At 40.0% G+C, this 22,684-nt stretch overlaps 2 protein-coding genes across 2 annotated transcripts; both read right to left on the bottom strand.

The window, feature by feature from the left end:
• Positions 1-809: 809 nt before the first annotated feature.
• acer3 (alkaline ceramidase 3) lies at positions 810-7,894 on the bottom strand. Its single transcript, XM_071898372.2, has 11 exons — positions 7,792-7,894; positions 4,885-4,995; positions 4,629-4,681; positions 4,274-4,326; positions 3,874-3,955; positions 3,694-3,729; positions 2,790-2,848; positions 2,597-2,698; positions 2,042-2,146; positions 1,885-1,930; positions 810-1,758 (listed from the first exon to the last, which is right to left on the bottom strand). The coding sequence occupies exons 1-11, from the start codon at positions 7,892-7,894 to the stop codon at positions 1,705-1,707; spliced, it is 804 nt and encodes a 267-aa protein (XP_071754473.1). The 3' UTR covers positions 810-1,704.
• Positions 7,895-9,929: 2,035 nt separating this feature from the next.
• Positions 9,930-14,662, bottom strand: serpinh1a (serpin peptidase inhibitor, clade H (heat shock protein 47), member 1a). The gene is made up of 5 exons (XM_071898365.2): positions 14,527-14,662; positions 12,215-12,836; positions 12,033-12,131; positions 11,205-11,437; positions 9,930-11,063 (listed from the first exon to the last, which is right to left on the bottom strand). The coding sequence occupies exons 2-5, from the start codon at positions 12,810-12,812 to the stop codon at positions 10,761-10,763; spliced, it is 1,233 nt and encodes a 410-aa protein (XP_071754466.2). The 5' UTR covers positions 12,813-12,836; positions 14,527-14,662; the 3' UTR covers positions 9,930-10,760.
• Positions 14,663-22,684: the final 8,022 nt, after the last annotated feature.

Raw genomic sequence — 22,684 nt, forward strand, 5'->3', positions numbered from 1 at the left:
ATAACAATTGTTGCATGAAGCCCTTACGACAGCTGTCTTAGGAAAAGCATGAGCATACATGACAGTGCCATGTAACTGTTATGAAGCTATGTGCTATGCAAGTTATGTGTTAACCAATCACTGGCAAATGAAAAGATGGGTAGGTTTATAAGAGTTTACAAATTCATAAAAGTTTGCCTAATGCTCGCTCAGTCTGGGCCTATCTAAACTAGCATATACCTGGAGAATACCAACCTTAAGGTTTTTTAGATCGAAAAAAATATGTCAAAAAATATTGTCTGGGGGGGGGGGGGGGGGCTAAATTTTGCTTTGGGCAAGTTGAGCCAATTTTCACTGTAGTTTCTGTGTGTGTGTGTTTGTGTGTTGTATTATATGTGCCCGATATTTACCCTCCAGATTTTGGCCAAACACCTCAAGCAGTTCAGCATAAAACATCTTTACCAAATAGTAATCTTTAATAAATGTAAAAAAATAAAAAAATAAAAAAAAAGACTCACTCCAAAATGAAAAATCTATGTCATTGTTGTAGTTTTTTTTTCCCCCAAAAGGCATCCTAACAAAGTGGTGGCTCAACTTAAAACTCTAAAACACACAGAGGGAAGCTGAGGATTAACCTCTGTTTGATAGATCTTGATTCATAAATGACAACATCTATTGGTAAAGAGACTGAAGTGTTTCTCTCTCCACAGAAACTCAGACTGTAAAAATTGGCTCAACTTGCCCCGTGTATTTGGAAAAAAGTCATGAAACGAATTGCATGAAAAGAATTACTCTGTTGTATCGCAATTTCTGATCAAAATTAAAAGTCAGTGTTGTGGCGCTGTGAACCAAAACTATATGTAAGCATGGCATTTCCTTGTCTCATTAATAGTCAAGTAAAACATTAACATGTCTCAAACATTACTTCAATATGTTCTAAATCTAAGAGCTACTTCAGCATTGGAAAGAACAATATAATTCCAGTCTTGGCATGCTTTGATAGAACAAATTCAAGTCAAAAATGAAGCCTGCGGCCGAGCAAATGAATGGGGACTTTCTAGTCAAGACAGCTGAGCTACAATAACACAGTATCACTTTCTAGCTGGCAGTTATAATCCCACATGTATTGAGCACATCCAAAACAATACCTGAAACTCCTTGAAAGGGATATGAAAATACTGTGTTGTATGTAGAGCTCCCTCAACTACACTTAAAACTACACATAACCAATACAGTCTTAGTTACACCTTAGTTAGGGGATCTAAATATCCACAGATTTTAACATACAACGATAAATATGCTAATGTAAATGAGGACTTATTGACACTTGTTTTCCCTTTTCCCAAACCGTAATCAAGAAACCTTCCTTAACCCATTCAACATCTACCACTGTATCAGCAGTGGACTACACATCATATTTGCATTGAAAATGAATGAACAAATAAAAACATTACACTTCAACAACATTACAGAAAAAGCTAATCTAATAAATTATGATTGATGAAAAAAATCTTCCATTTCTTGACACTTCTCAGTGCTATACTGTATTTAGCAAATCTCCGCAGTGCAGAACTGAAGGGTCCCTGGGGTGGTGCCTTGGGGTACACCTGCCCTCTGGTTGTGGGCTGACTTCCCAGCAGAGGGAGAGGGGCATTGGTAGGTCCCTGTGCTGATGATGTCTGGATATGGCAGTCACCATCCTTTAATGGTCCCCATCCCTTCACTTCAGCTTGTCTTCTGAGGCTCAATGTGCAATGTGGGCCACACTCCACATAGAAACTGAACACATTTTGGATGTAGCATTAGCTCATGTTTTTGATTTTCATTTGGTGCCAAACATGCAGAACTCAAAATACAATAGGATAAAAAAAAAAGCTATATGCAAAGGATAAGGACTGGACATACCTTTACTTTTGGTCTGTGCTTGAGGTAGGTTGACCTGATCTGGAGGCTAAAAGAGGGTAAACATTTGATTTTTAGATGCATAAAAATGCAGTGATCATCAACAAAACCCACTGCAGCTATCATCTCCTGTTATTCAAATACAAGCCATATGGTTTACCTGAGAAGTATGTGCAGGTAGGACCCCAGGCCTGTGAAGATGTGCCACCAGGCATGGAACTGTGTTACTGTGCCAACACCAGGGGGCAGCGTCTGTCTACTGGCTCTGAGGGACAAAAGGGGGTGTTACCTATCATCAGCTTCTATTAATAACACAAGGACTGTTATACCTACAGTATTGGATTGCTCTGCCTCAAGGTGATGTTATCAAATTGCCCGATCAATCACTATTTTTTATAAATGTTGTGTTCACATCAAAACTAAAAATACATCAACTTGAAATGAGAGATAGTGCCGATTAAGAAAAATAGCCTACAGTTAATGAGCTGATCAATTTCAAGGCACAGACATTACTTTTAATTTGCCTGCCTTGTCCTTGAGATGGCAAAAAAGCATTAAGCTAAAGTTGTGCCATCAAATAAATAATAATCATTCGCTTGTCTTCACCACTGCTGTTTAAAAGGGAAAATGAACTTAGTTCTGAGAATTTTGCATTCTAAATTCAATTTGCAGGGACACATTAAAGTAAATGTGTAATGTCCAGCCTCTCACTTACCTTAATGAGTCACAGAAGATATTGTCAATGTTCCACAGTAGGAACCCTAACATGAAGACACCTAAGGAGGTGTAGCACAGAGGTCTGAGCCAGGGGTACACCCTGCAAATGACACAAAAAGCATCACCTTTAGTATTTCACTACTTACTTCGCTGAACATTTTAAATTTCCTGTATCCACTTGGCGAACTTACCATGTAACTATGAAGACAGATCGCATCACTAGGCAAGCTACTAGAGCACCGTACATGACCTGGAAGCATGAAAAAGCATATGGCTTTGAAACACCATAAGAACTTGTGGGGCAAGAAAGAAAAAAAAAAGCCTCTTAAAACTTTACATCACTTTACATCTGTTGCTTTGACTCATTTGAGTTATCCACAAATCCACTGAGTGCTATGTGCAATCACTACTTAAAAATGAACAGAAAATCATTACAGATGACAAGAAGCCTTCTGAACCAATGTCTATCCTCTGCATTTCATGTACTCCAACAGGGCTAACAGCGCAGTCTAGTTATGAACCACCACAGAGCAGTGTGATCAGTAAACAAAGCCAGCTCCAAAGAGTAAACAAAGGCAGCTTTGTCACATTGCCCTTATTGTTGCAAAGCAACACAGACACAATGTGGGACGGTAAGCATTTACAGATAAACACTTGGTATAATAGAAGTAAGTGCTTAAGGTTACAGTCTTATGGCCATGGCTATGAAATTTCCCCTCTTAGCTTAGCATCCCAACAAATGTTTACTGTGTTTTGACCTTATAGTTAATGATTATGCACTGTGTATATACTGTGCGTTTAGAATAGAGTTTCTCACATACTAGATCTTGATTTAACACTTCTTGCAAGAAGTGCAAACTGTAGCAAACTGGCCATGAACAAACTATAAAATGCCACTAAAGGTTGCATTCTGCGGATCTGCTTTAATATGAAATGCTACATTATGTTCAACAACCAGCATGCACCAAATAGAGTGTTATATGCTGTGTTGGCTTGCCCAGTGTTTACACAGGACAAAATTGACTTACGACAAGCTGAACCCTAATAGCAAACAAAGAGCAATCTGACTCAGCTGAATGCAGTGCACTCCCTTACCTGGTGAAAGACTGGCTCCTTCCACTGTAAGTACACCTACGAAAACCGATAAGGAAGCTAGTCAAGGTCATGTTAATGACTTTACATGTCATTTATCATATAATTCAAAGTAAAATTAGACGCATTTGATCACCCTTATTACATAGGGACAGAACTAATTCAGCAAATGCAGACACTCACCAGACTGACTGAGACACTGAAGATTAATAATAACGTAATAGGAAATAAACTGATGGTGTTCTCTTGTTTGAAGCACTCATATCTGAAACAGAAATTTGATGAAAAACATGTTCAGCATGACATACAAAAGGACAGAGAGGAGAGCAAATAACAGGATGAACTAGAATGGAGAAATATGCTCCAGTCCAGCTCAGCCGAAGAATCAATAGCTCCATTACACACACTCTAAAGCCACAAGAACAAGACACGCTATACTTCCTTGGAATGGATCAATTGAGGGATTCACTGGTTCATTTCACTGCCCTAATCACACTAAATTTGCTCTCAGTGGGCATCAGGCTTGACCAGTTGTTTTGAGAGGTGTTCAATAGCAATAAATCCAAAAGGCTGGGCCACTTACAGACAGTAGACGAAGACACATGTGCTGTAAATCATTGGCAACTCGTCCAGTAACTGCAAAAGACAAAAAAGACACATAACACACATTTATCAATGCGCTATGTGAGTCAACGCAGCACAATAAGGCCACAGTGTTTCAGTATAACTTTGCATTGCAATAGGCAACAAATCTGTGTCCTTTGCATTACAAATATTTCCTAAGGCGACAATAAGTCTGATTCATGCACTTTCAGCAAGAAATGAAAAGATAAAAAAAACGGTTTAACTGTCTCAACAGTCACCCACATTCGTGATTGTGTACACACTTTTTTGCTGACAAATCAGGATTTATTTTTAGGCAGTATAAGTCAGCCCACCTGCATCTCATATAGCAGCGTCATGTGGAAGCACCAGGAACCAACACCAACAGCTGGGTGACACACAAACAACCCAACATAACATTAAAACTGGAAGTACAGACACACTCCCTTCTCACACATAGAAGGTATGATTATGTTATGATGGCATCAGGCAGCAAATACTGTATGACTAAAAAGGCTGTTGTTTATAACTAATACATTAATAAATTAACAAGAGGCAGTTTACTTCATTTTGTGGTTCCTATAGACTAACCTGCCAGTCCGAGGAAAGAGCAGATGTAGCGAAACTCAAGGCCATCTCGAAACGTCTGGATGGCACCATAAATGGGAGGAAGGATCATAATCAGGTTGCTGACGGTGTTCCCTGTTCAACAAGACAACGGAGAGACACTTAGAGGAAGACAATATGACCTGCATCATGGTTGAACCCTCAGTCATTGAGTAGATCAGCCCTGCCTGCATCTGTGATTGGGTGACATGACGGCAGTGAGATTTCAGAGGCAGTCTGGGTTACATTGTGTGATCAGCAGCATGGCTGGTATCCTATTGCAGAAATATGATCTCTGCACGAAGACTTCATTAACAATGACATGTCAAGCTGCTTTGCATCAGGCACTTATACTGCTACAATTAACATTGCTATGCCTGAATTCCCTATTCTGATTCCTTCAATAGAAGTAATTTTTTAATTTCTGAAATTCTTGAATTACAGCGCATGAGTCCCTTTAAGTATTACACCATTCTAATACTGTTAACACTGCAATAGATACATTTTCAGTTCTGACTACCTCAATACATATTTGACTGCCATTTACCACTTTGCTATTGTTCTACGTTGTATTGTTGCACTATTTTGTTTTGCCTTGTTCATACTGTTCTCATTTTTGCTCATTTTGAATGTACCGTGACCCCAACAAAAGGCTTTTAATTTCACTGTGCACTTGTGTAAGGAAGTTAAACTGAATGCAGTTGAACTGAAGTGGGTACAGTAGCTTAATGGCTAGAGAAGCTTAGTGTATGATGTAAAGGTCGCTGGTTTGAAACACAAAACCAGCTAGGAAAATCTGGGGAGGGGAAGTGAACAAGGCTTTAATAACTACCGTTTAGGTCAAGGAGGTTCTATATTAGGTACCCTTGAGCAAAGCACCCTCATCTGCACCAGTGCAGTTGCTCAGTGACCTAGGGTTGAACTGGGTAGCTCCCAGGTGTGCCTGTGTGTATATGTAAACCTCCCTCCCCTAGGCCGTTGCTGTAAATACAAAATGTGTACTTAGTATAGCCCACTTGCCTGGTTAAAAAGTAGTGTAAAAACTGATAAATACTGCTAACTATTTTCATAATTGACATGATAACTTCCCTTATCTGCAGGTGCCTGATAAAAGTCAAGGCGTCTCCACTATCCACAAGAGTCCTTGGATTGACATTTTTAGAATGTGTGGACTTTGGACTTTGATAGAATTGCACACATGTCAAGGATACTGTGGCATGTCAGAGTTAGGTTTTCTATGCCACGTCTCAACAACATTAAACTGTAGCCTAAATATTGTTTAGAGACTCCTGTCTGCTGTTCGACAGTCTTTCTGACCTCCCTCTATGTCAGCCTTCTATTGTTCTCATCTGCTGATGTTTTAAAAACTGAGATAACATACACAAAAGCACACACCAAATGAGGATTAAAATTGTGTTGGGCTCTCTCTTTGTGTCTTCCACGTGAACAATGGCACATTCCAGCCTTTGTAACCTGAATCACCGTTTCAATGCCAAATAAATCTTTGCCATTAGTCTGTGGGTGAAATGACTATCCAGCTAGGCCAGCGTGTGTCACTTGTGGAAAAAAAGCTGTCTTCAATTTTTAAAATCCTAGATATTCTGCACTCAGGTCAATGCCAAAGCTTACTAATGTTGCATGTAAATGTGTTTATACGAAATTACCAACTTTGTGACTTTTAGTGGAGAACATTGCCATATAGGCCTATTGTAGAGTAGGCAAAATGCATCTGAGGTGAAAGAGCAGTAGTTTAACTAAACTCTGACCCACTTGGCTTGAGTCCACCTTGGACTAACTGTTGCATCACTTAGTACTCTGAGTGTTATGGACAACATGGCAACAAGGGACTGACAATAGATCTGGTTTCTCTATCGTATGGTGAAATGTATACTGCCAGGAATTCAACTTCAATTAATCTGTATATTCATTTTATACATCATTTTTGAAATACAGGATCTGTAGCTGAATGTGAAGTTAACTTGAAATTCAGCTTTTTGTATTTTGAATTACCACATGCACTGTAACAAAAAAAGACTAGACTACAACTTGCCCACAAATAACTATGTTTAGTTCCAAAATATATAGCCTACTTCAATTCCAATAGCTTACTGTAAATGGGCTGCATACTCAATATGAATGACTTCAAGTTCAATATTTAGGTGTCACAAATGTTGCCCCATACTGTAGCAGAGCAAAGGTGCTATTGAAGGGAGGCTACGTGGTAAGTTTGGTATTAAACCTGAAGCTTGTGCCATCTCTGCAAAAAGTCCCGTTGTAGCTAACATACAACTTTAAAACGTTTTTGAACAATTTGCCATTGACAAAGTCTAAATCTAAGACAGTGGTTCCTGAGAAACCAGTTTTTATCGCTGGACAAAGGAATGAGCTGCGTTGATAATATCATGAAGTTTCAACGTGGTGCCTGTGAATGACTAGTGCACCTTGCAGAGCAACGCCTTTAGGGAGTTCAGTGTGGACCTGTTATACAAATTAATGGAGATGAGCAAAATTTGTGTGAGTTGTGTCAATGATAGCTAAAACACTGTGCGGATATAGTCTACAATATAACGAAACATGCAAAGTGGCCGAACTGAAAAAGGCAGACTAACGTTACGTTAGGCGTCCAGGGCAAAAAACAGCTCGTCATTTTCTTCATTACAGTCGGTTTACAGCCGTATGTCCAGTAGGCGTAATGTACTGGTTATGCTAACTCACTGAAAAATTAATATCAACCGAGCTAACACGATAACATAATCCAGAATTACAGCCACTGCTCCTGTTTACGTTATTCAGAGACGACCTTAGCACCGGCTCCGTGCCTCTCCCTCCCTCGATAAAAGCGACAACAATTCACAGTTTTCACTTCAACTGCAGTATTTGTCTGTTACTCACAAAATTCCGCGATGTAGAAAGAGACGACATAATTTTCTTCACACCAGTCCAGCGTTGAAGTCGGCCGCCCCCAGTATCCTTGCCTGTCTATCGAGGGAGCCATGATGGAAGAGGAGGAGGCTGAGTCTGGGTAGTAACGGATTTATAGTCCCATCAACAGGAGCACTCCTCCCTTACTGCACACATTAACAACGAGGGGTAACGTGACGAATGGGTAACCTGATAACCTCCTTTAGTTCCTGTAGAAATGCAGCAATTACATTACATACACTGTAAAATGTTAATATTAATATCATTAATAGTTATACTACAACCAACATGACAACAGCAGCAAAAACAACAGCAGCAGCAGCAGCAGCAACAACAACAACAACAACAACAACAACAATAACAACACTGCTGCTGCTACTACTATTACTACTAAAAACTACTACTAGGCTACTACTATTATGGTTACCACCATTACAATTACTACTACCACCACGATTACTACTATTAGCCTATAGGCTACTATCACTAATACTAGCACCACGACTACTACTATTACTGTTACTATCATTGGTTAAGTACGGGTCAAGGGTCAAGGTTACTCATTACCTGGACACACACTAGAGGGAAATGAGTATTTAGAGGCAAGATAGACACCAATTTAATTTTACATATTTTGCTTTCTTATTTGCATTTTATTTTATGAAATTGTCATTAATTTTATATTACTGTACTGATTTTATGAAAAATTACAATTTAAATTGCAGAATTACATTTTGAAAGTACCCTCTCAATCTTGGCCATGACAACAGTCATTTTAATGCACTTGCAACATAAAAACTAGTCATCAGGTATACAAGTAAATCTAGTAATGCAGCTTCAACATCTGATTAATTCCTCCAACAAAGCTTAAACTCTTCACCATAAATTGGCCTTCCTTTTTGGAAACATGTTAGTAGCCTATACAGTTCCTTGTTTCTTTTAGCATGGATGTGAATAGTCAGTCACGTCAATGTGCTTAGTGGTGATGATTAGGCAAGTTTGCCACCTATGCTCCTGATCTACATAGCTCTGTACTGATTCATACTGTGTACTTACTTAAAAGACTACAGCCATCTGCTGTAATTTTCTAATGGATTATTCATTTCCATTCATGAAATTGAAATTTATTTTCAAATGAATGTTTTTTAGTGAATCAGGAACAATGATTTGTCTCACTGGCTTGTGCAATACAACATGATTCAATCATTAGAAGAACATTAAGCCACTTTCAATACCGGTAGTCAACATCATTTGCTGGTGTAAACAGTACAGGACTAAGCTACACATACTTGTATTTTATTGTTTTTAGTTTACTGTGTTTATTGTATAGCCATAGATTATTAAAAGTTTCCCATATAGACATAGGCCTTTAGTCGTACTTTATCAAACATGTAAACAACGTGTTTTTTGTAGCTATGAATCTGCTGAACACATCAACGTTGGAGTCAATACATTTTTCAGATTTCCTCTAGGTGGCGTGAGATACTTATAAAATGTCCCAAAACATAGCAATGGCAATACAGAACTCTCCCTAAGCCACTGGTCTCTTTTTTAATACATAAAAGATATACAGTATCATTACTACTAATATCCTTTTTAATCTTGTCTTTAGCCAAGTCAGTTTTTCCATTGCAATCCTAATGCAAACACTCAGGTGGTATGTTGGAAATGTTGTGGGTTTCAGCAAGAGTTTTTCTCATCCAAGTAGAGCAGCTGCAGCACTAATCTGTTATGGATGACCCAGGCATTTATAGAGGTCTAAACATTTGGAGATTAGGAACTTACTGACCTTGAGGCAGGCATACCATATATAACATTAATGCAAATCTGTGACATTCCATGCTGATAAAAGGTACAGCTGTCTGGGAGGTCACAAAATTCCCATAGCTGGAATTTCTTCGTGCTATTCAGCCGTAAAATCCCAGTGGATAAAGGCTTGACTTCACCAAAACTGCCCAAGGCCAAACTTCCGTGGCAAGCTGATTTTCAAACAGAACTGAACAGAAAAAGCAGGAAAAGATCTGGGTCAAAATGTGTCTTCTGATAACACAAAATGGAAATACCAACTAACCAAACATCTAAAATAATGATGACACTTTTGGTTTGTTTTGTGCTTTTATTGTAAAAAAAAAGATGAAGTTTGTAACAGTCTCATACCATTCCATTGTTTGAAAAATACCTGTTTGTGGCAAACCATGAGCAGACACATTGTAGAGATCCTGTAGTTCATATCAAATCAGTTATTGATCGTTGGTTAGTTTGCCAGTGTAGACTAGTGCTTTCAGGGTAGATTACTACCAACTCAAACAGCAATGCAGCCCCTTGGTCACAAAATAATGTGCAAAAAGTTTGTGAAAGTCTCCCAAATTTGAAACACAATTGCCAAATTTAAGATATTTGGTGTAGGTTAAACAGAAAGCATCGCAAAACCTCTCCAAAAGTAACATCGTACTACCACAAGTGGTCACCACAGAAACAATTTTTGCTTTGGCACATCTTGATGATAATGTATCACACGGATTCTCCTCTCAGTTACATACAATTCAAGTAAACTGTGACCCACATAGATACAGGAAAGAAGAGAAGTGTTGTTTTTTTTTAAGGCAATAATCAGGGAAATCATACTTAATGTAAGTATTCAACCCGTAATGTGATCAGCTATTACATAACAAAAACGCCACATAGTGATGCCAAAAATTCTCCAAGATAACGTTGAGGCTTTTGGACGATGCTTTGCTCACTAATACACAGGACGAAATACACAAAAAGATCTCTTCAGTCATGTATTGGGAAATACTGCTGGCACATTGATGATGTAAAGGAATGTACTTGTGGGGTATCAAATGTACATTTCATTTCCCACTTCTCTCATCATATTGCAGTAGAAAATATACACACACAGTCAAACATTTAACTTAGAAATTCGGGTCAAGGTGAGGTTACAATTCATCTCTCATCTTATCGCCCTTGGGCCTGACCATCCTGCCGATGAAGAGGATGGAGTTTGTCTTCTGGTCCTTCACTAAGAAGATGAAAGGGTGGTCAGCGTAGAAGAGCTTGGGGCTTTTCAGCTTGTCTGTGCCAAAGACGCTGGTGTCAATGGGGTTTCCATCGGTGTCCCACTCCATGGCAGAAGCATGGAACACATTGGCCAGGTAGAGGTCCTTCTTTCCAGAGATTTTGGACAGGTCAGCCTTGGTTTTGTCCACAGCCGCCGTCAGGCCCAACTCCCCAAGGTGTTTCTAAACAAGACGAGAGAGAGAGAGAGAGATCATGTTAAAAAAAATGTAAAGGTGCTGAGGCAGGAGGTGAAGCCCTAGGAGTGACAACAGAAGCCATTACTGGTCCGCTAACTGATGCTCTTGGTCTCTTGCATCTTTTACCTGCAGGTTGTGGCTGACTTCCATGCTGACTTTGGGCAGAGACACGGCTACAGCTTTCTCCTGCAGCTTGCCCATCCAGGTATCCAGCTGCTTCTTGGTCAGCATCTTCTCCAGTCTCTCCAGAGGCTCCACATGGAAGGGCATGAAGAACACCACGCTGGACTTCTTATGGGCCAGAGGCATACTCAGGATCGTCAGCTTATTGGTCGTATCCTGATAGAAGCCATAGAGACCTGTGAATGAATTAGGAATATTTCTGCAATGCTTGTTGTATAAGACATCTTTGTTTATAACCCCTTTTTTGGGAATCTCGTAAATCTTATACCATGATTTAGTGGGAACACTTTACACCCGAACAAACATAACGTCAAAAACACCTGGACAAGTGGTTTGTATATCAGCTATGTACACATTCATGATTCATACTGGGTCAATTCTTAGGTCAGCTTTCTTTACATGTTGGTGTAATGTTGCCATATGTGGCTTAGCAGTGAAGCAGTGCGTAAACTTATTGAGCAAGTATTTGAAAATGAAAGTCCAACCTGGCAACTGTCACTTTTGTTAGCCACCCCTTTGTATTATCCACCATTCCTTGTGATTTTAATTAGGTTCTAGGTAAACTGTTCTAGGTTTCTTCTATGTCCTCTTACAAATGACATACAGTATTACAAAGACATCTTACGAAAGGCGACACAAGGAATGAATCAGCATCCATGAATGTGCCATGTAGCTGTTACGAAGCAGCTTTTGTTCAGGTGCTATGAATATGTAATAAGCAATGTAAAGTGTTCCAGATTTATTTCTGAAGATATTACTGTCTCTACCTACCTGTGCGGTGCATCATCTGTACTGACACAGTGTAGCCACGGGACACCAGGAAGCCACGGTTGTCCACCATCTTATGATGAAACTGCTCATCCCAGTGAGCTGTTTAAAAAAATCCAATTAATTCTAGACGTAATGAAAGGATTAACATAAATATGGTAAAATATGTTTTCATATGGACTCACGTTTGAAAAACATAGCATTGATGATCATGGCCCCATCAGTCTTTTCCACATCCTTGGTGACCTCAGGCAGTTTGCCATCAGTGGACTTGGCCGCCCACTCGTTGATGGAGTTCACAGCGCTCTTCTTGTCTCTAAAGTTGATCTTGGAGTGGTCGCAGTTATAGTGCTTCTTGCTACTCTTGACAAATTCATCAACAAAGTTGACCGAGCTGGGCCCGTACAGGCGGTTGCTAATCTTCCAGGTGACGTTGCGGGTCTTGGGGTCGCTCACCTCAGTCAGGAGCTCGGCCAAACCAGCGTGCAGCTGCTCGTCTTTAACTTTATCAGCCTTCAGTATGGTCTTTACCTGGGAGGCAGTGGAGGCCTTGCCCCCGAGAGCCACCAGACCCAGAGAGGAGGCCACCACCACTGGGGAGATGAGGATGTTCTCCATGCCCTTCTCCTTGGCCATGTTTTGATAGAGACTGAAAGCCAGGTTGGCACTGTTGTCAGCCAGGATGGTGGCGTGGTTACTGAGGACCTTGTCTGCTGAGGCGGCGGTGGCAGCTGAGGCTGCAGTGGCCAGTAGGGCCAGGCTTACCAAGTTTGCCACCCACATGGTATAATGCTAATCGGTGAGGACCTATGAGGAGACACAAAGACAAAGATTACTCGCTTGCAGTAAAATAATGTTCCTGACCCAAGAAGAGAGACAACATCTTGTCTGGGAGGGTGTTTCTGCTCCTGACTTGTGTTTGTAATAGTTTCAGTTTACAATGTTCAATTGTGTTCCTAAAACTGAACTGAAATGGCTTGTTCTCCTTGATTTATCCCAGATCAGGATGGCCATGTTGTGGTATACTTAGGTTTTACTCAGCAGTTTTCATAGATGATAGCTGGGGGAGCCGGGTTAGTCATACCAATCAAAGTAGACTTCTCCAATTTGACCTCAAGGCACTCTTATATAACAGCCACGTAGGCAGCTGCAGGAAGTAGCTATGCCAGAACATTGGCCAGCTAGGTCTGAGTGGTTCATTTCTTGGCAACACACAAGAGTTATAACTGAATAAAGAATTCAAACACTCTCTTAAAGAGGAATTACACCATAGACTGGTTGGTGCTGGTTGGTTCCCATTAGTAAAACGCAAGGAATGAACCACAGTCTACTTGTGAGTGAAGGACTCTCTACGTTAAGAAGCTCTGCCCTACTCAGGAGCTTCACAGACAAGTAGCAACAGGCCCGCTTAGCCGCAAGATCTTTACAGAAAGATAGAGTGGTATCTGACCTCAATGAGCCTGAAAGAAGTGACTTTTAAAGCATAACCTTGTATTTTTTGACAGTTAACACAAGGCTACACTATTCTCAGCTTTGCAACAGTATCTTCAACTTACTGCTGAAGGAATATAGTTTGTGTGTTTCCCTACTGATAGCATCTTTAGAACACCATGGATATTATTAGGACAGCAACACAGTGTTAGACATTTAGGCTCCACACTCTTATTCCCTTAGATGTCAAATGACCCATTGGCCAATATTGTTAAATTTAGTTTGGGCAAACTTTCTGTAAAAGATCCCCTCATCTCAGCGTACCAAAAGCATTTAGAATAAGATCATATTCATCTGAAAATTCTACGCTGGCCAATTTCACCATTTCTAACCATTGTGGTTAAGAGCCCTTGTAAGCCATTGCTTTTAAGTCTGGTGTCACGTACAAACGTAAAGATGGTTCATCTCATCGGACATGACACTACAGTGCCAGTCATGAATGGATGTTAAGACGAGAAATGCTCTTGTGCAGTTTTAACGCATAATGAGTTGGCATGCATGCGTAAATCTTTTGTAGATTATTGTGAATGCATTTTGTATTGCTCTCTATGCATTATTAAAGAGATTGTGTATTGGCAATGTAATAAATAGACAAAGGAAAGAGAAATGTCCCGTCACAGACAAAATGAGGTCAAAAGTTGGGTTCATATCTTGCCAAAGATGGAAATAGTGCAGTCTAATCAAATGTTTCACATACTTGCATAGCCCAGCATTGAATAATCACACGCAAAGTCTCGAAATGTATCAACACCCATGCATTTTCAATTTTGTGCAACAAACTTTTCCTACTTTTTTCATGCTTTTCAAACTTTACCAACAACTTGAGTGAACCACACTGCTAAATCCACACTGGAATGTGAAGCAATACTACTTTACCATATGCCATAGACAGATACATTGAATTTGAAGACTCTTTTCGCATGCCTGGGCAGAGATTTCCCACCAGTTGAACACTGACCAGGGTAATTCCCCTTCCCCCCTCTCACTCCCAGCCCTTTTCTCTTACCTTATTAGGCTTTTTCAGCAATGCAGCACAGGTTGGTTGTCTGACCCCTTTGCTTACAAATGGATAGATCCTTCAGCAGCAGTCTGCACTAGATAAAGTTGGATTTTTCTGGAGGACAGGAAAAAGGAGTGTACAAGAGATGTGCAGAGATTTTCAGTCACTGTGAGCTGGCTGGGCCCACCCATGGTATCCAGTTACCAGGGCTGTGGGAGAAGAATCCTCCCCCTCCAGGTCCTAAAGCCTGAGATTTGTCCCACTAGAGCACTCAAACACCTACCACCTCATTGATATACTTGTTTTGCACTGGTTGTACTTGACTTTAACTCAAACACCACTCAGTTTAAGAATTTACAAACAAGATGGACTATATTGTCTCAGAGAGGCGGTTTGGCCCACCAAAGTTAGCAGAGACTCTTGTAACACTCTTGACACAATTGTGATACCGTTGGAAAGCCTGGAGCTGTTACGATAATATTAAAATGATGGTTATCTTTGTGGACATAGAGTGCTTGTCTGAACTTTCACATCAAGATAACCTATACTATCGTGGGGCCATAATTTACAAACAAATATAGATGTCTTGATCATTGAAGTCCCACTTTTTCATGGCAGTTGCACTACTGCTGCACTGTTGCTCTGAAGAACTGTTAGGAAAATCTTGCAGTGCTAATGCTGAATATATGCAAAGTGAGACATCTACAGTGGCTACCACTGTACTAAGTGCACCCTGACTGCTCAAAATGAATCCTAACTGTTGTTGTAGTTGATTTCTTCATTGTTTCAAATTCTTTCTCTAATTATATTATACAGACCAAACTTTCCAAAGTCATGGGATCAACAAAAAATAATGAAATTCAGTGTTCTTACCCTTAGGCTAGACTTTTTTTTGCTTTTGAGGCAGACAGTACATGGTAGCAATGAGATGTAGTATTAAAAATGAATAAATAATGATGTGTTAAGGCTTTGACTGTCCCTCTCCTTCCCTCCCCCACCCTGTAATTGCCATGTCTGCAGCTCTGCCAGCCTGATCTAAGACACTCATATAGTAGGGAATAGGACCCCTGATGGGGGTCCTATTCATGAGAGGCCTATAGTACCGGCCTGTGAAGTTATTGGCTTTAAAGTGGTAATCCCCTTTTTTCATTATTATTTTGGCGACATCTTTGGTGTTAAGCGCTCATTGCAGTGGTGTTTCTGCACTGCACTTTCCAGAGATCACATAAAACGCATGACTCCCCGTGCACCAGAGGATTTTCCCCAGGAAAGAGCGACCAGACACCAGGCTGTTTAGAACAGCAAAAGTAAAAGCTTTCATTAACTGACTATAGGTTCAATCACTATGTATGAATCAGTGATAACAAAACATTTATTAATCTGAAAATTATTGCTGATTATTACTTTAAAGTGTCCATATCGACGTTCTGAAATCTTAATCAGTATCACAGACACTGGCCCAACATACAACAGAAAGTGTCCCTTTACCCATAAAGCACTCTAAAAGGGAATAGTGGTCACAGTGTTTAATGTCAAGGCATTTGAGACCTGAATTGAGAAATTAGGTCACATTATGCTGCCTGCACGCCCCTGACACCAGTGGAATGTAAACTGTAGGAGTCAACAGGATGTTCCTTTAAAGCACGCCAGTCCGTCTAACCCAAACATGAAGGAGACATAACCTCAAGCGACATGTTTTATACCTCGGTGTTACATAACAAGATGGCCTGTATTGTCTCAGAGAGGCGGTTTGGCCAGATTTACCACTCAATTGACACAAATTTGCTGAACTTAGAATGCAAATAAGCAGCTTTAACTCTGTAACTCTATATGTTAGCTATGGAAAACATGGGTCTTTTAACATGAATGAGCAACATTTTCACTGAACTTACAAAGGAGACATGATCTTGTAACCGGTCACATGAACCTCATATAGAGACTTGAGAGGTAGAGAGAATGTGATAATGTTTCTGCCTGTTTCCCTCACATTCTTCACGATGTATTTCAATGCCCTCATTGTTTTACAGCTGTGTGTGTTAAATGTAAAGGGAGTTGGACTCAAGCTCCTCCCAATGGTGTGAGCAACAAAGGCAAACTTGCTCATTTTTTGTATCTTTTGCAGATGTTTATATTGAGGTCAGGTCTCATGCAATATCTTCTTCATTTCATTATGAATTCTTTTTAAATGTAGATCTTATGCATTCAATACATTCAAAATGATGACAGGTTAGAATATCATTTTTATCATAGTTAAAACATGCTCTAGTTTGAATTTGATGCTCCCGTAACCTACTGGAGTACTTATGAACTGAAGTTAACACATATTTTATTTACATAATATCTCAGTAGTAGGAGAGGTTTACATTTTCTCCAGCATGTGTGAGTCTGAAGTGCATGGGGAGCATGGGAATTGAAATTAGATGCTTTGGAGGCTTTTTCCCATGAATGCTGCGTTCTCTTTTCCCTGATATGTGTGTCCTCCCCCAGCCTGGGAGATCAGGCAGCAGGAAGTTACAGTAGAAACGGATGCATGTCCTGTTCCACTGCCCCTGTTTCTATAGCTTGTTATTATTCCCATGCAGCTGTTGTAATGCACATTGGGCCTCATGTAAAAACCATTAGATGCATAGAAGATTTGATCATACATGTGCCCAAAGGGAAATATAAGAAAATTCTGACAGTGTTCAGTGTTCAGTGTTCAGTTTCAATTATTTACACACAGAATTATCAATGTACTTTTCATACGGCAATAATTTAGCATTTTGATGAATCTTTTGGCCATTCATTATAGATTCAGAGGAGAAATTGCAACTGAAAGTATTTGTTTTACTTTCACCAAATGTATTTGCACCAAATGTTCAGCCATCCCTTGTTTGGAACCACAATATCAGTTTTCATTTGCGCGATTCCCTTATTGCACTTGAAAAAAGCACTCCTAATCAATCCTTGATTATTTTGTCTTTCTATCTATTATTGACTTGGTCTTGAATGTGTTTGGGAGGAGGTGAGGAGGATACTGCAGCCTTCTCTGGGCCAGGGATGAAAAAAGCAGACAGGAAATTTACACAGATCTAAACAAAGCATCTGTAAACCTGACAGAACTCTTGAAAACAAAAGTAGGAAGAGAGTAACAAGGAGAAAGCTTTTGGTCTCCTCACCAATCAGGCAAGCTATTCAACATATCTACTTTGAATTTGCCTGCAAAAATATCTTACGTTTTTTTCTTCCACTGATGCTATGTTCCACATGTAATCCAAGCTGCAGAGAGCACCAAAATTGAGCTGAAGTGAAGAGCTGTAGCTGAAGAGTATTTGCATGACAGGTATTGGTAAATCAGGTGCAGAATTGGAGCAAAGTATCTATATTTTTTGTGTCATGATGGTTTGCAAACGTCTTGGTACATCATGGCCAAGAGTCATATCAGAATCTATGGAGATGACCAGTGATTATGCAATGTTTAAATGTTTACCTGGATCTTTAGCAATATGCGTTTTATTTCCAACCTGGTTATCTGGCTGATATCATTATACCAATATCTGCTCTGTTATAGCTGTATTTCACACAGATCAGAATCAGAAATGATATTTCATTTTTAATTTGTTGCAATTTGGTTGAAGTTTAAGTACTTCTTGATAAGATACATAGATAAAGTGTTATTTAATCTTTCAATATGTAGAAGTTAGCACTTTGGTACAGTTTCAGAGTTGTTTCCCAAACAGTGATACTACTCTAGAAATACATAGAAATTTGATAGAAGCATGCTGTTCTCAGTAAATATGACACGCCCCTGTGCTATGAATATAATAGCTATGCTGACATCAGTTTTATCAAATCCCTCAGTGCGTATAAGAACGCACTGTCTGGTCCTAAGGCTGCCCAGCTTACACAGCCTGAATTATAAACCTAATGCTTCTTCATGAGTAAGGATTGGAGGTGAATCCAGTTGGGTTGAAGCTGTGCAAGAAATATTTTACTTGTCTTCAGCTGTGACCAAGGTGTAGCAATAACACCCAGCCAGCTGACAGCAGCCAAGGCCCCAAGTCAAACAGCAGCTGAAATGCAGAGGCCGGAGGAGTTGGTGAATCATTGCTATTTGGATGTTCTTCTGGCGCATGACTTCTTTTATTGGTAAAATTGTAAAACAGATTAACCTGATCTGATCAAATAACAAGCCATGCCCTGACAGAGCCCAGCCTTCTCAAAACATTACCCATCACACCCTAAAGGATACACAACTTGTCCAGTCTGAGGTCAAATTCCCCTGGGACTCAACGTTCCAATAGCAGCCATGGCTGCAAGCCAGCCAGCAGCCACACCCTCTGTTTGTAGCCAAGTGTGTGTTTCCTTACAACAGGCTGCTCTTCAAACCCAGTTATCTACTCCAGAAGCCATATTGTCATGTACCCCTCAACGTGTTCTGCTCATATCACCAAACATTATCTTTTCAGAGTCCATAATCATGTTTTTGCTTATCCCACTGTGATTCTGTATCATAGATATACTGGATATGTTCTGTATTCCTCTCAAAAGCAAGCAAGAGTGAAAGGAGCCCTCTGGTGGGAGAAAAAGTGAATCTCATCTGAGCAGTAGAAGTAATTCCCATGACCACTAGAGGTTGACCAAGAGCTGGGTCAAGAAACACCATACCATTATTACTACTACTACTTCTGCTACCATAATAAAAATGTATCATCATTAAAAAAAAATTTTGAAAGTCTCTCCAATACTTTTCTTTTCTTTGAGTGACTGCCACAATAGAATCAATTGACTTTTCACCTAAATGTAAAACATTTGGCAGGATCACCTGAACAGACTCAAACACTCAAAATAACAAAAGTCCCCTGATTTTTATAGAAAGTCACATGCTGATGACCTAAATTCCAAAAGTATACATAGAAAAACCAATTTAGACACTTTAAAGCATTTATTTTGCTTCTTCATCTTCTCATTGCCTCTCCTGGCTCTCTTCCACATTTCATCGACATCCACTTGCTAGTAGAATTGCTTCATCTGTAACAGAAGTTCTGGTTGAGGGACGGTCAGAAAGTCACTGTTGGTTACTGCTTGGTAGGCTGCACAAGATTAAAGGGACCTGACGTAATGATCCCAAGCCAGGGGTTAATCTCTGACTGCTAGGCCTGGAATAGATCTCCCACAAGAAGTTACTCATCTGCTCTACCTCTCTACCAGGTAACGTGTTGGGGATACATGGCCTCCTGGGCCCAAGTATCCAATTACATAATTCACAACTATGAGCATGATACAATTATTACAGCAATCAATTCTGTAGCCTGAATAGTCAGTGGATGATAATACAACGAAGGGAAGGGAATTAAATGAAGTGTTGCGCTGTTGTCATGTGAAAACTTCATAACTCCTTGAAACTCCTCATAAGCTCTTTGGTGATTTTCATGATTTTTTAAGATTCAAATATTTGGAGGATTACACAGTGTCATCCTCCAAATATTTGATACCCAGAGATGAGTATAATTTACACTCATCTATGGGTTGAGAAAATTCTCCAACCTCTTGGGCTTATGAAACCCTTTCAAAGCTCATTGGATGAAGAACCAGAGTGGTAGTGGAATACAGGGATCCATGAAACATATTCCTTTACACAAAAACATTTTAATATCTTTAGCTGCTCTCTGAGACCTTCAGGTTAAGATGGTGGCACAGGTCTGCTCATCTTTCCTCAGTGGAAACTCCTTGTTCCTCCACTCTGACTCACCTAACTCTCTCCTATTTTAATTTTGCCATAAACACAGGTCACTTCCCCCCTCTCCCCCTTCCTTCACACTGTTGAACTTCATCAACGCCTCTCGGTCCACTTGGTGAATTCTTAGAAACACCATCAACATTTCCAGGAGATTGGGCCGGTGCTCGCCCTCCTTGGCGACTTCAGGCGTCCCACGGAGAAGTTTAATTCTATTATTTCTTTCTTATCCTCCTTTGATCTCTCCTTCTTGGCACCTCCACCCATGCTCAAAGCTGGCGATAGACTTGACTTCGCCCTCCCACAGGCAAAGCTACGCCTCTAACCTCTCTGCCGTTACCCCTCTCCGTGTTGTGTCCTTCTCCATCCAAACTTTCCACAAACCCTTCCCAAAACTGATCTCTTCTCATATCACCTATCGTCATAATCTCTCTCTGAGCCCCCTCCCCTCAGTCCTGTCCCTCGCTCCCCCTGCTGCAGCACTGCTACTTCTGTCTCAACCTTCTCCTCTTCCTCTAACCTTCTCTGTCCCCGATCCTAGAAACCTGCCCATCCGTCTCCACCCGCCCACCTGCCTTGAAAATGGAACAAACAAGGCCACAGGCAGCTAAGAGGAAGTGGTACAAATCTCCGGCGACCTCTCTCTGATGACTCTCGTCTCTACTCCTTCTCTGCATCTGCTTCTTATGTTTCATCTGTCTTAACCTTCTACCATTTTCAAGTCCAATCCTCTGCTGATAATGCCAGGAATCTACTGCTTTGCACCTTCTCTCTCCTCAGTGATGTAGTGGTCAATAGAAAAGTGGGTAAACTGCAACCTCCAGTTGGTGATCATCATCAACAACCACCAATATAAACAAAAATCAATTATATGTTGAGAAAAGCATAAATTTATGCTTTTGTCCCTGAAAAAAGACCCTATCCTCATAGACTTTAAACCAGTTTGATATCCCTTACTATGACTTATAATATAACTTTACATCATAAAGATTTATGTCAGTCTAAAGTGGGTAAACTGAGTTTTGTTGGGTTTATCCTCCACTACATCCCTGCTACTCAACCCCCCCATCCACTCCTCCCTCCTGTCTTTTCCCCTTACTGAGGATTTTCTGCCTACTTTGAGATGAAGGTGAGATTGAAAGCTCTTCATGCCAGCTGCCCACTAGCCCTTGTCCAACTCCTTCACTACCTCCTCTTCTTGCCCCACTCATTCCGGCTTAACGTCTCTCTCCTCTCCTCCAAAATGAGACCCTCAACCATCAACAACTCCTGCCTTTCGAATTACACTTTCAACATTCAAAAGCCTCTCTGGGAAATCACAATCGTTCACAAAGTTCACTTTCTCTGCCAAAATGTTCTCATTCTCCTAAATTAAATCATGTGTGGACACATGCCTTGCAGGGAATAATTAGTTGGTCATGGCACAGCATTTAGCTAACTTTCTCCACTCTTCATCTGTATATTTCCAATCTTAAAGTATGGCTTCAAATTCAGTAGATTCTAAATCCAATCAGGTATTTAGGAGCCTGCAGTGTGGCATTATGATTTTGAAATTTTGAAAATGCAAATAAATTATAAAAAAAGAAAAAAAAAAAAAGTTAAATCATGTGTAGTCAACAATTTCCTTGTGGGGAATAATCAGTTGGACAACCTTTATTTTGTACATAAATTGTTCCTCAAACTGCAAAAATATCCAATTGAATCTGTTATTGAGTTTTAAAATCTCATGTTTCTGACAACGGTTGAAAAAATCTGCCAATGGAGTGAGATAATTTCACTTTTCAGTGGTTGATAGTGGAGTGATCTGCTTTATTCTGCCTTGACTCAAGATACGTCTGATTCTTGTTTCTAGAAAATTCCTGAAACAAGTGAAACTGCATTGAAAACAAGTGTTTCACGCCATTGGCAGAATTTATCACTTCTTTGAAAAAAAATAAGCTTATATGACTGAATGTGAGCCTAACTGACTTGCTCAGATGGACAATTTGGGTGTTTTACTGTGTAAATTGTTTGAAATTTCTTAAACCATAACTTAAATTCAATTCTTCCAAAGTAAATCAGGTATGAATTGTTGATTGAAAATGCTTTGTGGGGAATATTACAATATTCCCTCATGGCACAAGCTGGAATCAATACAGAATATTAAAAAAAAAATCCTACATAAGGGCCTACATACCTGCCTTGGTGGCCATGCACTTTGCTTTAAAACTGTTGTGTATGTCTCAGGACGCCCTCTACATCTACCTGGGATAGAGACATCACCTACACTGCAAAAAATATCCATCTCAACATGTCAGTAGAGTATTCAGTCTCAAAAGTCCAACTTTTCTTACAAGTGAAAAATCTGCCATTGGGTTCAGATAATTTCATCTGTTTCCAATGCAAATCAAACTGCTCTCCAAATCAACTTGTTGCTTTTCATGAATAAAGTGTCATTGTCTTCACACT

The sequence above is a fragment of the Centroberyx gerrardi genome, chromosome 11, assembly GCF_048128805.1.
Source record: "Centroberyx gerrardi isolate f3 chromosome 11, fCenGer3.hap1.cur.20231027, whole genome shotgun sequence".
Classification (NCBI taxonomy): Eukaryota; Metazoa; Chordata; class Actinopteri; order Beryciformes; family Berycidae; genus Centroberyx; species Centroberyx gerrardi.